Source organism: Tetrao urogallus (genome assembly GCF_951394365.1).
Source record: "Tetrao urogallus genome assembly, chromosome: 11".
Classification (NCBI taxonomy): domain Eukaryota; kingdom Metazoa; phylum Chordata; class Aves; order Galliformes; family Phasianidae; genus Tetrao; species Tetrao urogallus.
Genome location: NC_136824.1, coordinates 3,259,754 through 3,276,266, shown reverse-complemented (window position 1 = coordinate 3,276,266; position 16,513 = coordinate 3,259,754). Strand labels below are relative to the sequence as shown.

The 16,513-nt window shown below is 40.0% G+C and overlaps 1 protein-coding gene across 1 annotated transcript in view; it reads right to left on the bottom strand.

The window, feature by feature from the left end:
• The window catches only part of ADAMTS17 (ADAM metallopeptidase with thrombospondin type 1 motif 17), a gene marked incomplete at both ends in the record, with an annotated part of 165,463 nt that overhangs the window by 42,627 nt on the left and 106,323 nt on the right, over window positions 1-16,513 (bottom strand). The window contains 3 exons of the mRNA XM_079541061.1: window positions 3,068-3,148; window positions 8,618-8,692; window positions 11,121-11,241. Coding sequence (XP_079397187.1) covers window positions 3,068-3,148; window positions 8,618-8,692; window positions 11,121-11,241 — 277 coding nt within the window. The remainder of the gene's footprint in view (window positions 1-3,067; window positions 3,149-8,617; window positions 8,693-11,120; window positions 11,242-16,513) is intronic.

Sequence of the window (16,513 nt, the reverse complement as noted above, 5' to 3'; positions counted from 1 at the left end):
ATCAATTCAGGGTACTGCTATTTCTCCATTGGCTGTTGCCAGAAACAACTACTGCAAGCCTACGTATTGCAAGTCTCTGCCTAAGTACCAATGCACAGTGCTGAATACAACCTTTTACTGAATATTTGTATTTCTCCTGGGTCTCCATGCCTCAACTAGGGCTGCAGAGCACAGCTCTTTCTCTTCAATGTGGGTGTATTTAGGTGGTAGCAAGCATTCACTCATACACCTCTAAGCTGTTTCCTGGCTCAAAAGCTGTACCATTGAAGAGCATGAGAGAAAAAGAACCCCAGTGACAACCCATAACTTCTTGTTGGCTCAAAGACAAGAACTGACCAATCTATTTCTAAACCTGGCATCTTGTCAGATCTTTATTTCCACCTTGGGTCCCTCCAGCTTGCTTCCCAATCTGTGGACACACACTGCTGAGGCATTTCCTGTCCAAGGTGGTTTCTAAGCATTACAGCCAGCTAAGCCAGCCAGCGTGGGTTGCCTGTAGGTGGAGGGAAATTCTTCAGGCACTGCTCCCAGCACATGGAATAATGATTCCAAATTATGCTGGGCTCAATTCCAAAGCACTGTACCCTGTTCTGAGTTGAAATAGGGTCTGATTGGGCTCAATATTGACAGCATAATCAAAACAGAAAATCCTTCCATGCTCAAACTTGGATTTACTATTCATTCTTAGGCTATTTGAATGACTGGAACTTCATTTCCCTGGTCATCTTTTTTTGGAACACTCCTGCTGCTACTCTTCAGCTGAGGTTAGCAAGACATTGCATATCTTTTCCTTGTGTCCAGTGTTCCAGATAAAACTCTGAAAAGCTCAGATTGGTTCTTCTGACTGTGAACCAAAGAGCAGAAACCATTCACAAGCTTTAAAATGATCAGATTACCATTTATTTGATTTAATTCTTAGTCTAAGATCTGTAGAACTTTTATCTGTCTTTATGAGATGCACACAGGGGCCAAGTCCCACTCTCAAATATATACAATCCTAATCTTCACCATCTGATGGAGAAATACCTGCTTATGTCAAGGTTATGTGGTCACAACGAAGGGCTAGCTCCACATAAGGTTCTCAGTGTTGCAGTTATCTGCCAAAGCCCAAACCTCTGACAACCTGCATAAATCCCACAAAGACAAACAAAAAGGTTGGCTTCCAGAAGACAGAGTATTTGCAAAGCCCAATGAAACACTGGCACTCATTGTTCCACCAGTGCTTTGCTATGTCAAACATCTTACGTGTAGGCGTAATCCTCTCCCAGCAAGCTGGCTGCAGCATTAGTAGAAATATTAGCAGCAGGAATATATGTTTCCTACCAAGAAGTAGTACAAATGCCAATATTTTGACCCAAGGGCAGTTGAATGACATGATTTGTCCTCTTTCTTTCCTCTGAATCTGAACTGAAGTGAATAAAAGCATCTTCCCCAGTTTTTGTCAGCTTTGATGGCATCTCATGACAGAGAGCCAGCAGCATGGATCTGAAATCCTAACATACAATCAGTACGTAAATGTTTTTAGCAGCTTCCAATGTCCTGCTACTGGATTTTGACATTTCTTGGCTGCAAAGGAGAGGATTATAAGCAAAATACATGGAATTCAGAAACAAAAGGTTCTAGTACGAGCTTTGCTGCTGACTCCAATGTATCCATGAGCAAACTTTCCCATCCGTAAAATGGGAGGGCAACAAGCTGTGCGATACCGTCAGATTTTCTAATAACAGCACTGATCTAACCCTGGAAGGAATGCCATCTTTCAGAATACTTTTCTACCCTAAAACCTCACAGTGTCTCCACTCTAAGCAGCTCGCTTTGAGAGAATTAGAACATACACAAGAGAAACAGTACTTAATACTTCCCACACTAAGCGATAGCATCTGTTCCAACCACTGCAACAACATGAGGCTGTGGAAGCACTGAAACACTGTTTGATAGGGAAAGCTTTGGTAATGAGCTCATCAAAATCAAGAAGAGCTGAAGTTTGACAATACAGGTATCTATAAAATGCAAAACTCCACTAAACATAGGAGGAGATGTGGGAAAAGAAAAGGATAAAAGAAAATTCCAAACATAGCTCCATGGCATAAAGAATTTAAGAGACAGCAGAAACCCCCTACTTAAGCATGGTCATACAGCTCCAAGTGCAAAAAGGATGTTTCAATGTGTTGTGTGTTCTTCTGTACTTTGGCAACCTTCTTTCAACTCCCTGTTATGACACAGACTTCCTGTGGGGATTCAAGTAACAGGGCATTAGCTTACCTGTGACTTAGTTTCCCTAGAAGTAGATTGGAGATAAAGCACTTCATCTATTCCACATTATTGACATGGAAAGAAACACCACTAACACTGTAGATAGAGGCAGAAGACCAAACTTAAAGATACACATTACAGCTGACTGATTTTACAAATGCCCTTCCAATCCTTAATCTGAATGATTAGTAACTGGACAGCTTTACTGATAAACTCTGCCTTAAAAGAACCTTATACACAAGTCTGAGCCCTCACTCAGGGTAAGACTTTGTTTTCCAGCACATGAGATTAAACTTACTGTCAGCTTGAGAAAATAGAGGCAATGGACTAAAGGCTGCAAGTAGCCTACCTCAGAATGCAGAATCAGGTCTTGCACACAGCTGCAGGAAATGGTGCAGGCAACCTCAGGTGCCCTGTCCTGCCTCTGTTCCAGTCTGAGCTAGGAGCCTTCCTGTCTGCATCTCTGCTGCTTGATTCTTAAAACATACTGTTCTCTTTCCCACTCCTCCACAAAGTGCAATGTGCTCCTAGCAGCTATGTCTACCATCGTGCCAAGTGCTGCACAAAAATCCTTCAGCCTGTATAAATGCATCTTCTGGTCCTTCAGGCTGCGCAAGGTCTGGGCAGTGTCATGTTTTATCACATCAAGCAAATATCACGAATTCAAGAAAAGACTGAATCAAGAACGAAATCAACACAGCCACTCAGAGAAAACAACAAACCTGTTATCTTAGAAGTAATTTAAGAGAAAGGTCATTTTAACAGAGAACGAAGCTGAGTTTGAATTAAAACTTTTTTTTTTTTGTCTTTTTACCCAGAAAACTGTGAGCAGGTTTGTCCTCAACCACTCTGATCCGTCGGGCACCTGCAGGGATCACAGCTGCTTCGATGTAACCTACAGCAAGAAAAAGGCAGAAGGATGAGAACACCTCACAGACAGGCAGAAGCATCAATCATTCAGTATCTCACCATGAAAAAAATCAACTCCTGCCCATGTTGGGGAATGGGTGGGGAACACTTCAAATGAGATTTGGCAGCCAAGTTTCACTGCTGTGGCTTGCATGGCTATGATTAATCATTTTGTCCTGAGAAGAGGGATAGAAATGCACGTGTGATGCTTAATTGCACCTTAAGGCTTGTGCTTGGGCCTAATTATGTTTGCACTCTCTGAATCACTCTGGCTCTCCTGCAGTACTGACAGGGATGCATGAAGACTGTTACAGAGCTGATGGAAACTGACACTGTCAGAAAAAACACTCCACATCACAAACCAGATATCTTTAATGTGAAATGAAGTTTCTGATAGGCCCTCCTGTTGTCCCCTCTTAAAAACAACAGCAACAACAATAACAACAAAAACAACAGGAAAAACCCTGCTCAAGGGATCAGTATCTGAGAGAACTCTGTTCCATAAAACATTTGGATGACGCTAAAATGAAACAGAAGGAATTAGTGGGACAACTGGGGAAAAAGAAATTTGTTTTCACTTGCACTTTATGAAAATGTTCTGGAGATTATAGTGGTTAATGGGCTCCTTGTACTGGGCTGCTAAATGGAATTCCACAACTCAGATTTAATGCAACAGCAGAACTGAAAGTTTGTCAAGGAGTGACCACCTCTAAATGCTGCCAGCAGAAGCACGTGCCAAATTAGACCATCTGACATGGTAGGGAAGTTTTTACAGCACCCCATCATATTTTTATGGAATTCTCTTGGCTTTCATCTTTCTGAAACTCTCGGCCTCTTCATGCTTCATTCAATAATCAGCAATATGATGTAATTATACTACTTTTCACTAACAGAATAACAGTAAAAATAATAAGGAGCTAGAAAGAAATGTAGCTTATTTTCACCCACCACAGAGTCATGTGGAGTTACGTACTTGTTCCATGGGGTGGAAGTGGTGCCTTTAAACTAAAAAGCTGAGGAACATTAGACCCTGTTTCAATGGCCTGGGAGTCATGGAGAGATTTTCCACTGGCTTCACTGGACTCTGAATCAGATCCCTGTAAATGACACTAATCTCATCACAACCATGATTTGATTCCTTCTAATTAGCCACCCAGTTGACATTGCAGTGTATTACTTGGCACATCTTTTGGATTATTGCTCTCCCTTTTCTTTTAAATGTTAAGGAGCTTATTCTGCATGTCCTCTTATCTCCCCCCACCTCCCCCCTGCCTTTTTTTTGTCTTGGCTTTATAAAGGGCTGTACGAAGCTCTTCTGCCCTGCCTTTATGGAAATCAGGGCTGGCTAGAGTAATAGGTTGAAGAAGTGGCTCCTCTAATAGCAGCGTTTGGGAAGCTATTTTAGGGACAAGTGCAGTCAGAAGGCCATGCTTCTCTTGGACTGATATGAGAAGCCTTAAAGAAGGATTCTGACAACCACATGCATCTCAGTATGAATTCATTCCCTTGCCACAATGATATGGAGTGAGGTAGATGGGGATTTTAGATCTCAGACTGCAGATTTGTTTCTATCTCTCTGAACAAGCAGAATGTCCAGCCTCTTTGTTGTCCTATCAGTAAGGCCTTGGGTTTTGAGGGATCACTGGATGGACAGATGATTTGGGCTAGACTCAGTTGCTCTTTCCCTGATTGTTTTATGTGAATCACACATTATTTGACCCTTCAGTTCAGTCATTTTTGCAATTTTTCCTCCTTACTTCTCTCTTACTCAGGATATCTCAGCAATAGTCAGCCCTGCAGGAGAAACAGTAAGAGGGACAGCAGAGCTGCAAACCATATCTGGTCAGGGAGGTCAAAGCAGTGGCTTCCCATCTGTGAGTACAGAGTAGGCTTCACTGGGAACAATCTTAACTTCCAGGGTGAGCTCTTAAATGCAATACGGAAATCTGTTATAAAATCAAAGCAAACAGATGTTGAATTTTACTCTAGTTATTTCCAGGAGTTGTTTTTTCATCAGCTGAGATACCAAATTACAGTCAAAACAGAGTGTTCCAGAAATCAAACATCCCCAGTGCTCCCCATGCATCTGCATATAAACCCAATGGAGAATTACCACCAGACATGAGCACACAGCAAAGATGTGATTCATAACAGTGTATCACAGGAAAATAGGCCCTATGACACATCTGAACACCCCTGTTAGGAATCCAGTTTGGAACATGCCCAAGTTTCAGGTAATGTAAAGTATCTACAAGGGTACTATTTACTTATATTTTAAATTGTTTTCCAGATATGAATGCCTAGAGCCGAATCTTGCAAAGACTAAAGGCAAAGTTACACAGAACACAGTGGAAAGCCTGCCACTGACTTCAGTGAACTCTGGGTCTGTCCACTGACCTGGCAAAGCCAGAAATGTCACTGCTTTAGAGGTGAGCAAGCTGTGGAGCCATGCTTGAAGCTCCATAGTGCCATAAATACATTCTCATTTCATCACTGTGTCATGAGAGAAACACCACAGGAGAAAGCTGACTTTTATGTTACTTTTTACAATGGTAAATAGTGGAATATAAGCTATTAATAGGGTATTAGTTCTGGAAACTGTTTACTTTGGTCTTACACCAGATTTTTCTCCTCATGTAATTCCTTATCCTGACTGATGGCTTTGGAGGGTTGTATTCAACAGCTCCTGAATAAGAAGAAACATACTGTGTTAACTCACTGAGATCATGGAGCAGAAACCTGACTGCCGACTCTTACTTTTCCTTTAGTGAAATCTGAACCAATTAGCAGCTGTATGAATCTGATGAGTTCTTACAGAGATGCAGCAGAATTCTTGGGCATGTACCAAAAGAAGAATCTTGATACTCTCAGTCATTACTTCTAGTAACATTGTGAGTTAGGGGTCAAATCTGATTGCAAACATACTATACACCATCCATGCAAATTTGTCCCAGCTACAAGTTCAGATCACTTCCACTGTTTGAATCTGGACCATAGAGCTATAGTGACACTGCTGGTCACATAATAATCCAGGTCTTTGAGACGACTGCACCGGAAAACAACTACACTGTTTTCCAGACACATTTTATTAAGCAAACTATCACTGCAGATTGCCAGAAAGATTATCAAGTGTTAGCTGTAAGACAAAAAGTCTCAAGAGTTGGCTTAGAATCAAGAAGATCTGTTAGGATAATTGTCTGCAATGCCAGAGTTTGCAAGGTTGGGCTTAAAGTTCTTTAAATGAGGAATTGGTTAAAGACTGATGAGATTTGGCAACTATTGGGCAATATTTCTAGTAATTTCACCCATAAATCAGCCTGTTAAGATGAAGCTTTGGAAGTACAACAGGAGAACTTCATTATTTGATAATTTATAGTGCTGTATGCAGTACACTCCACCTTGGGAACAGTTACTTTGGCACACACCAATCTTTCTGGACAATCTGCATTACATCAGTGTCTCAGGAATGTAAGACCGTGATTGAAGCAAATCCTAGGTACAAATTACATGGTGTAACTCGTATTAGGAGAGACACCAGAACAAAGAGGTGGCTTTGTCATCAAGGAGATTAATATGTGAACAGTGGCTACTGTATCTTCATTTAAATGCTGGAGAGATTTGCAAGAGGAAAGCAGTTCACACAGGGAAATCCATTGTTAGCCACTGTTATTATTCCCAGAATGAAGAAAAAGTTTAGTATGAACTTCAGAACATCACTGATAAACTGCAAAACTGGTTTCCCGTTGACATCTCACCAAAACACAGACTTCTGAGGTGAAGGAGAAATTATCCCATGGCTGAAAGTACTGCTCTCTAGGCATTGTACCTTCATATCTTTTCCCTGTACACACATGACGACCACGTATGAGAAAGCCAACCGTTCTCTGCCCATTATCAAATATCATGAAAGTACTTAGAACAAAGATCTCAGGGAGGAAGCTAAGGAAATTGAATGCACTGTCTACCTGCTGGTCAAGGCCAGCAGAGCTCCCCCAGTATTTTAGGGATGAGTACCAGCTAGGCACTTTAGTTTCCATTGCCCTTCCCACCTTGCACATTTTACTGAATGGTAGTTTTTGCAGTGGTGTGCAGATACATCCACTGGTAACCATATGTTCATTTTCTGAGCAGCTGTGATGATTCTCTCCTGCTATTATCTTGAGAGTAATTCCTTCATCAGCACCTGTCCACTTCCAGCCATGGGATAGCTTGTTTGGATGAAAATAATTTCATCAGGGAGCCATGGATAGATTTCAAAGCCTCCTACCATTACTTCAGCATTGGCTGCTAGAATTTAACTTGCATGTTCTGCTTAAACTCTTGTAAGACACCCCAGGGGTTACTGCTGGGGCACTATTTTTCTCATCATTTCAATGTATATCCTATTGAAAAGAAAATAAATTCTTGCATTACATAAAGATACAAGCCAGCACTACAGCACCACTGTCCAAATTTCCTTTCTTTCCTTTAAATGTGTGCTGGAAAAATAAAGTACAAAATAAAAGGCCTGCTTTTTCATTATCGTAAAATAGAAATTGCTAGCAAAGATACACTAGTCATCTCTTCAATCAAATAATACAACTGGCAATGGTATCACCACATTATGCTTTGTAATTAAAAAGAAAACATCCAAATAACTAGAGTCATTCTTTAGGATCACAAGCAGAGTTGCAATCTTGATGTGTCTGAGAAAAAAATCAGCACAGAAACAGATGCAAGGGAAAACATCTCATTCTTAATGCAGATCTGCGAATGGCATGCACAGCCCTGGAGTCTGTGAGACAGATCAGCCACCCAACAAATACGAGCCAAAGAACTGACCTCTAGTTCTAGGTCCCTCGTACAGTGGCAGAGAGACAGAGGTGAACATAATAAATCTGTCTGTATTATTATCTTATAGTTATCTCACAGAATTAGGTACAGGGAATGGTGCAAGACCTCTGTCTAAAACAGTGCATTCAGCTGCCCTACTGAAGACAGCCAGGTGCACCGTAGTGTACGTGACATTTAGCATTATAAATACTTCTGATCTCCTACCCAAGAAAGAAGTGGAATCCATTTACAGTTGGATCACTCTGAAACACAGGCAGCAAATTTTGTACTGCTGGACGTCCCTCCTGTGAGGTGCTTTGAATGTTCCACCATAATGTTCTACTGGGATAGCAAAATCTTATAAAATATGGGACAGTAAGGTAGTAAAAATAAATGAAAAATTGAGTCAGTATTTGTCATTTCATTAATGAAAAAAATCTCATACAGGTAGATTTTCTAAAAGGGAACAATCTGTGCCTGGTATTTTTAAAAAACCAAACCAACTGGTAAAAGGTCTTGAAGTTTATCCATGGCTTTTGATACCAATCTCCCCATTTAATTCAACTGAAAGAAGACAAAGGACCAACACCAAAGGATGTCACCAACACCCACTGACACTGCAAACAGCATTCAAGAATCTTACACGAGAAACACTTGGGAACAGACTTTGCCTTTGCCATCACACATGTGGAAACCTTCTTACAATGACTATTGGTTACTAAGAAACAGAAATGAGTTGGCATGGGTTTAGTTCAGTTAACAGGGCTTGATAACATAGTTTGTAACCACAGGAAGCACAGGGACCAACCCTACAGTCAGCGGCGTTTCACACGTACAGCTGCTGAGGATACGGCCTGAAGGTAGCAGCTGCAATTCACAAAACAGATACCACTCCAAAACAGTCAGTATATTGATATTGGAAGGTTATTCTCTTCTGAAATACTAAAGTAGCATACTTCACACAGTGTGTTGGCTTTCACTTGCACAGCAGCAAGCTTATGGGCATTTGTCACTGACCTGTGCTATCATTTGCAAATTTGAAACCTGAATTCACATTGTGTATCCTTGTTCGACCAAAAGATCATCAGATTTTTGTACATATTTGCTGAAGTGCTGATTTAAAGAATAAATATCATTTTTTTGTTCATGCGTGATGCCTCAGATCTAGCACCGCTCACTGCATGGGATTCACTAAGTTAATCTGAGGACCTCATTCTGCAAAATATTAAACATTATATATATATATATATATATATATATATATATATATATATATATAATATATATATATTATATATATATATACAAATTATATATATTATATATTATATTATATATTATATTATACAAATATAAATTGATGGGAGTAACTTGCAATGCATAAAATGCTTGCAGAGTTGGAGCTGGGAAATGTAAGTGAAAATCTATTTTCAGTGTTTAACACAAAAGAAACCCCAAAGCAGGAAAATAATAACTGACTAATTTAAAAAGTGTAAATGGTTGTTTTCTTTTACAAAATAAAATATAAAGATGATTCCCAATCTACAAGACTTTTTGGCACTTTGTGGATGGTTTTTAAAGCTCTTCCCACAAAACAATGTAATTTTTACAACTGAAATGAGAAAATTCTTCAACAATTTCTATCATATGCAAATGCCTTGACAAAAGGTGAAAAAAGGTGAAAAATAACTTGGTCAAAAGAGTCAAAGGCAATAATGCAGAAAATCATTTAGCAGGTTGGCCTAGCAATGCAACAACACATGCGTGCTCCAGAAAGACATGGCAGAGGTGGGAAATCCTACTTGCCCCTCACAAATGAGGAAGAGGATACAGAGGAAAAGGTCAGTGTTCAAAATCAGAGACTCAGAATTCAGTGCTGAGACCTTGATTCAGGGAAGCTACTAAGCACTTATGGTGCTTCAGTAATTAAACAGAATTGAAGTGCGTGCTTAAGTGAAATCTATTTCTGAGTGCTTTACTGTGCTGTCCTGGAGTAGCACATTTTGAATGTATTTCTACATAGCAAAATGGCAATTCTGCATTTACTAAATGTGAAATCAGTTTTTCTGAACACTTCCTTCCTACTAAAGGAGCTTGCAAGTCCTGAGCCTGACTTTCCCTCCCTTCACCTGATAAGGTTGAGTGATAACACATTTCTTAGAAGTGCAGAAGAGAAACTCTGGAACAAAGACTAATTCAGACACCAAGGTGTATATACATTAATGTTTAACAAGAGAGGGGAAAGTCTTCAGTCTGACCAGAAGCTCTTTTATCTTATAGTGGATGCTGTGGCTGGCAGGGTTTCAGTAATAATATTCAGAGGGGAGGTCTTTTTAATTTAGCTGAAATATACTGATTATGGAATAAATCATTGTAGCATACAATGAGCATCATTCAGAGCTCCCAAAGAGCTCAAAGATGGTGCTGAAATCAGACTTTCCTCCACTGGAGAATATACTATGATTTTACCTGTTATTTAAAAATCAACAGCACCAGTAGTATTCAAAATGAGAAACACAACTTCACTCTGAATTTCAGACAGAGGAAATGGCTGGTATCTGTACAACTGAATAAGAAGCAGACATTCAGTGACTATCATCACTGAACTGAGTGTTTTGTGTTCCTAGCTAGATGTTGTTCTAAATGAAAAATATTTTGGAAACTCCACAGCCCCATCATGTCTGATCCTGACAAGTTCTCAGCAATCCCAACTCACCATCTAACAGGAGGCTCAGCAAATCGTAGGAGTGAATCTCTGATTATCTACCCTTGTATATCTAGTTTCTCATAAGCAGGACTAGGGACAAGCCAATATTCTCATTCTTGCATGTCTTTTTAGTGGTTCCTCACCACATGCTTTTACAGAACATTTTCTGGCAGCACGCTGGTTGAAAATGAGAAAAATCAGAGAACCCAGGAGGGTTCGCCCCCTATGCACTGTCTGCAAGAGTAGGATGTCATGAACATTACTAAGTTTTTGTGTTCTCATACATAAAAGAAATCATGCAATTTTAGAGAACAGTCGCCCTCTTCTATCTTGTGTTAAATGCTATCCGAGAAGAAGAGCTATTACGGCCTCTCTTTAACTCTCCTCAATCACTTAAGAGAACCTCCACTCTACTGGAATGCTGCTGAGGGTTACTCACCCATCCCCTTCGTGTGGTTGAAGTCGCCTTTCACCACTTTACAGGTTTTGCCATCACCACTGCAGATTCCACAGCGATCCTCTTTGGCAGCTGAGCCAATGATTCCATCGCAGCCAATTTTCTGATGACAACAACCAGAGGTCCCCATTATTTTGCTTGCAAGGTTAAAGCATCTCTAAACATTGATGTCAACACTAAGATAGACACTGGACTGATAATATGAACAGGAAGAGAATGCTGTGAATCAACCGAGCACTCATTTGGAACAGCGTTGAGTTGGCAATTTAGCAACCTCCTTCCCTAACACTAAGAGCATGTATTTTGATTCACAAGACACTACTAAAGAGACTTTCCACAAACACTAACTTTTCCAGATATCATCAGATATTTCACGCTAACCTACTCTAACTTGCTTGAAAAACATGAAAGATTACAATGATGCTTCATGTTTGTATAGCAATTTCTGAGGAACTAAAGACATCCCAGAGATAAGGACCACTACTTTGATACTTAGCTTAGAGAAAAACATGACTCACTTAAATGGCAGTTAACCCAAGCAACCAAAATCTTGGTGCTATCTTCACCTCACAAAACTTTAGAGTGCCATTATAAGTTCCAGGGTGCTCAAATCCAATTGTGCATCTGCACTACCTGAAAAAAGATCTCACCAATCATATAGCTCAAGGCACTTGCAATGCACAATCACTTCAGTGGAAGCAAGGCAGGTTTCTATATGGCCAGTAGGTACCACATGATTTTTCATGCAATTATTAATCTTCCCAGATGCTTGTACTGTCTGTACTGAGCTTTGACATTCTTTTGTTAAAAAAAAAAAAAAAAAAGATTTCACCTAAAACTTCATTTCGTATGGTATTTTCATACTTTCCTATTTCTACCAAAACAATTACCAACAAAAATCTCTGAAGAGGCCTTGCTTCACAGACAGGTATTACCTGCACAGTCACAGTACTCTCCCTGGGGCTACAAAGATTGCCACAGTAAGCTTATTTACTCACAAACCATTAAAAGGTTGTGATGGTAACTACTGCACATTTGTAGATCTAGAAGGCAATAAGATTAAATTACAGACATCATATTAACATCATGATTGGTCTGTGTGAATTGTGTTTCTGTCCACATAAGTCTCAAGATTATCAGTAATTCACTCAATACATGAACTTTTACTGACATGAGTTCTAATTACGCAAGTTATTAGCAGAGATTCTACTATAAGGTGAAAATTCATTCTTTGTAGACAAACAGTTCCTTGACAAATGAGTTAGCAGAATTGTCATTATTGTCATTAACAACCCTCATTTGAACAAGGCTGCCACGTCTCTCCCTTCCTTATCTTCTTATAATAAAGCCAGTTGGAGAGAGATCTCAGGGAACAACCACAGCATAACCAACATTCTGCAAAACAGGGTAAGTGGAGAAACGCTATGAGAACTCCAGGTGGTTGGTTTTTTTTTTTTCTTCTGAGGCTGCCTGCATATAAGCAATGTGATCTGGACCTGAACTAAAACGTTCTCCATATTTTAGAAGTCATGGGCCACTGCCTAAGTCCAGATGTATTTTGGGGATGAAAGATGGCCAGCATTCAGTCACAATCTGATGCACTGTTTGTCAACGCAGATCATTACAGACAGATAAAAGCTCAGAAAGGATCATTATTCTTAAATACATAAACATACACAAGCTCATACAAGCTCATTAAGTAGAACAGTAGAACACATAAGTTGTTGGACAAGGAGTACAGAAAACCTTGTGTAAGTGGGCATTAAGTCAAGTTGAAGATGATGACTGAGCAGTTCCAGTTCTTAGGGCAGTTCTTCACACCCGTGTCCAACAAATAATTGTGGGATATTGAATATGGTTCTGCCCCAAAACAGAAGGATGTCCCAGCTGTTCTCCTTCCAGGAAAATAACTATGATTTATTAATGGGCTTGCTGAAAGGCAGCTGGAAATACATGCCTGACTGCCACCCTGCTGAGATACTGGAAAGGCTGTGTTTAATTTAAGGCTCTTGTGCTATCTTTTATTGTACTGCATTGTTATTAGCACTATGTGAGCACACAAATGAATAAAAGGAGTATAACGAGTGTTGAACCACACTTATTCCCCGTTCTACATGAGGAGTCTATAGGACTATAATGGAGGCATGCAGAGAATAGGGAGTCAGCAACCACATGCTTTGCATTTATGCTGCAACATAAACTACTGCAAGCCTCTGAAAGAGCAAGACCCTTTATTTTGACACTGGGGTTCAAGATAAGCCATTTCTTCCCACATAAGTCACTGACACACTTTGGGAGATCCTCTCTGAGGACAGGGAGAGCACAGAATCCACACTTCCTGGGAGGGAAGTATCTGACAGCAGTCCTTGGTTATTTTACTTGAGAGAGACCTGCAGCCTGTCTAGGTGAGAAAGTTGCTGACACTCCATCACTAGGGGGCCAAAGGCTAAAGCCTGAGCCCCACCAGACCTGGAGGAGGATCTCTCAAGTCTGCACATTATACTGTGTGTACATGGTTACAAGGTTAATCATTTAAATGGATATAGACTTCCTCAATTTGCAGAAGATTTTCAAAAATGTGAGGGATTAATAAACAGCAAAGGGCAAGTTACACTGCTCAAAACTCAAGTGTTCATAGTGCAGAAACCATGCCTTGAATCCTAAGTAGTTCATGCTAGATCTTTATCACCTCTAACTGCTTGCTGTTCAGTACAGCGTACTCAACAAGGTAAGGTGACAAGGTAAGGTGACTCAGAAGAGCAGAAAGGGGAAATTTTATGCCCCGAGGGAAAACAGACCTTGCAAATAGCATCTTGTGTGCTTTCAGACCCAAGAGTTATCCTGCAGGTTAGCAAATCAAATCCTGAACAAGTACGCCCAGTACTGATTGGATACTTCCAGTTTCAGCAGTCTTGAATAGACCGCTAAGAAGAGAAGCATTTTTCTTTTTCTACCAAGATGATCCATTCAGGAATGAGCATGGTACTTGGAGCTCTACTATATTCAAAAGGAAGAATAAAAAATGAACAGCTAGCCTGGTATAGCCACCATTTGCTACTAGGAGTTTGTGTGGGTACGCACCACTGCCAGCCATGCCCTTGGGCTCACAGAACTTTCTATACTGTCCAACATGGACTTGGACAGTGACATTCTTAACTTCAGCAAAGCTGAAGGTGCTGGCATCACCCAAGAGTTCCAGTTCCTGCCTGTGCTAGCTGTTGAAAGTGCCGTAGCACTGCTAAAATCAGCATTAGACAAAGCGGAAACAGATTTTAAACCAAAGCCAACCCCTTGCCCATATTAAAATATTAAGAGCCAGCAGGAAATTTCAAGATAGATTTTTTGGGCTTCAGCTTCTCAGCACTGACAGTGATAACTGTATCCACAGACTTCTTAAGGATTTTCAACCCAGGCAGTCTCCTACTCTGACATCATGTTTTGTGACTATTGACTGACCTTTAAATTGGCAGGTAATTGCATGTTCACCAAGCCAAAAGCCTGAAATTCATTCTCTCTGAGATGATACCTCAGTCCACCCTTCCTTCTCTCCCTTCCCCTTCTTATTTTTGTAATTAGACATCTGAAAATACTGCTTGTTGGGTGGTATTTCCAGCTTCAGTCATTGCTGGCTCCAGCATAGGAAAACTCCTCCTCTTGAACGCACATCATCTGGGCTCTTCTGTGTGAACTATTTTCTGTACTGCTTGGATATTTTAATGATATTTTTATTTGTATTGTGAATGGCTGTGCAAAAACTCAATTGATACAGCCTGTGTGAATATGTTTTGCTACATAAACACAATTATTTTTGTTATATATACCCACCCTCTGTAAGAAAAGACATTGTAGGCTCACAAAACTGTAATGCTTCCCATATGCTGAACTAGCTAGCTGTCTCAATGGATCAAATATAAATATTGATGCAACATGTGCCATTTTACAAATTAATCATGTACAGAGCATGGTGGTTATGACAGATTCATCTGCACTGCCAACTTTTTGTCCAGAGTATCCAGTGTCCATTGATACCTCAAGGGATGGACTACATGAAACAGGAATGTACATATCTGAGCAACTGATTCAGATTTCAGGGTAAGAGAATTTTTATTTCTTCGTTTTAAACAAGATTTGTAGAGAATTATGGATATCTGTCAGGATTTGTACAAGAGAGTTAGCACAGAACCCAGTAAAGCAGTTCATCTCTAAATTACTTCTCTTTCTGTACCACAACAAATTTTGTGTTACAGACTGGAGTCAACACAAAAGTTAGTTTTGAAAACATTGTCCTGGATTTTATCTGTATCAGAGCAGTGCTTCTAGAACAGGAGATATGCACTACTTATTTTATGCTGTCATCTTATCCACATTAGACACACAATGATGCCCATTGAGTTTGTGCTTAGATCTCTTAGCAGTTCATGATAATGCCACACAAAGTTATTCCCGATAACTACCTTTCCACATACAAAGCTTGAAGGCTTATATGTCAATAATCCCTGTGTTTTGGCATCAAAGTAGACTACATGAGTGAGCATGAAAGTAATACAAAGCGCTTTCCTGCCCAGAGACTTTTCCCATCCCTGGAACTATTTTGCTTCTGGTTTTTGGCCATTTTCTGTAGCAATCCTTTTCTGATCCTTCTACATCAGGTTCATCTGAATGGATGCCTCAAACCTGAATCTACCTCCCCTCTGCCCTGGTTTGTACAAATATCAACAGGCTGCAAATACCAGAGGATTTTACATCAACTACTCATTCTGTAAAAGCGCCGTCTATCATGCCAGTTCTGGATGAGAAAATAATATACATTTAGCAGTGTATGATACAGCCTCCTTTCTGTTCAATTCTTGACTGCTAGAGCTACAAGAACAAAGTCAAATCTCCAAGGTATTTAACAATGAACTGGCTATTATACGGTCTGATGAGATAGCATAGAAGAAAAAGAGTGGGAAAGCAGCATGGTTTTTCATATTCCATTGTAAAGTACACGAAAAATTAGCAAAATAGAAGATAGCATTTTGTTTCTGTGCCCTACTCACCAAACCCTCAGCAGTCTTTCTATGATTACACTGGTATAGAAATAGGAACTGAGAAAAAAGCAATTATACAGTAGGTATCTATAGCTCAAATAATCCCTTCCTAGACTTTGTGAGCAATACCAAACGATTTATCAAAGTACAGCACAGAGCCAAGCGGTATGAAGACAAGCTACTCAGTCTGGAACATCTTGTACCACAGTTTATAATGCAGGAATATGAATAATACATGGAAAATCATCAGATGAGGAGGCAAAGCCAGAACTGCATGCATCAATCAAATGCAAAACATGGGTACTAAGTGTGTTGGAAAAGCATTTGCCAACAATAGGTCCAGCA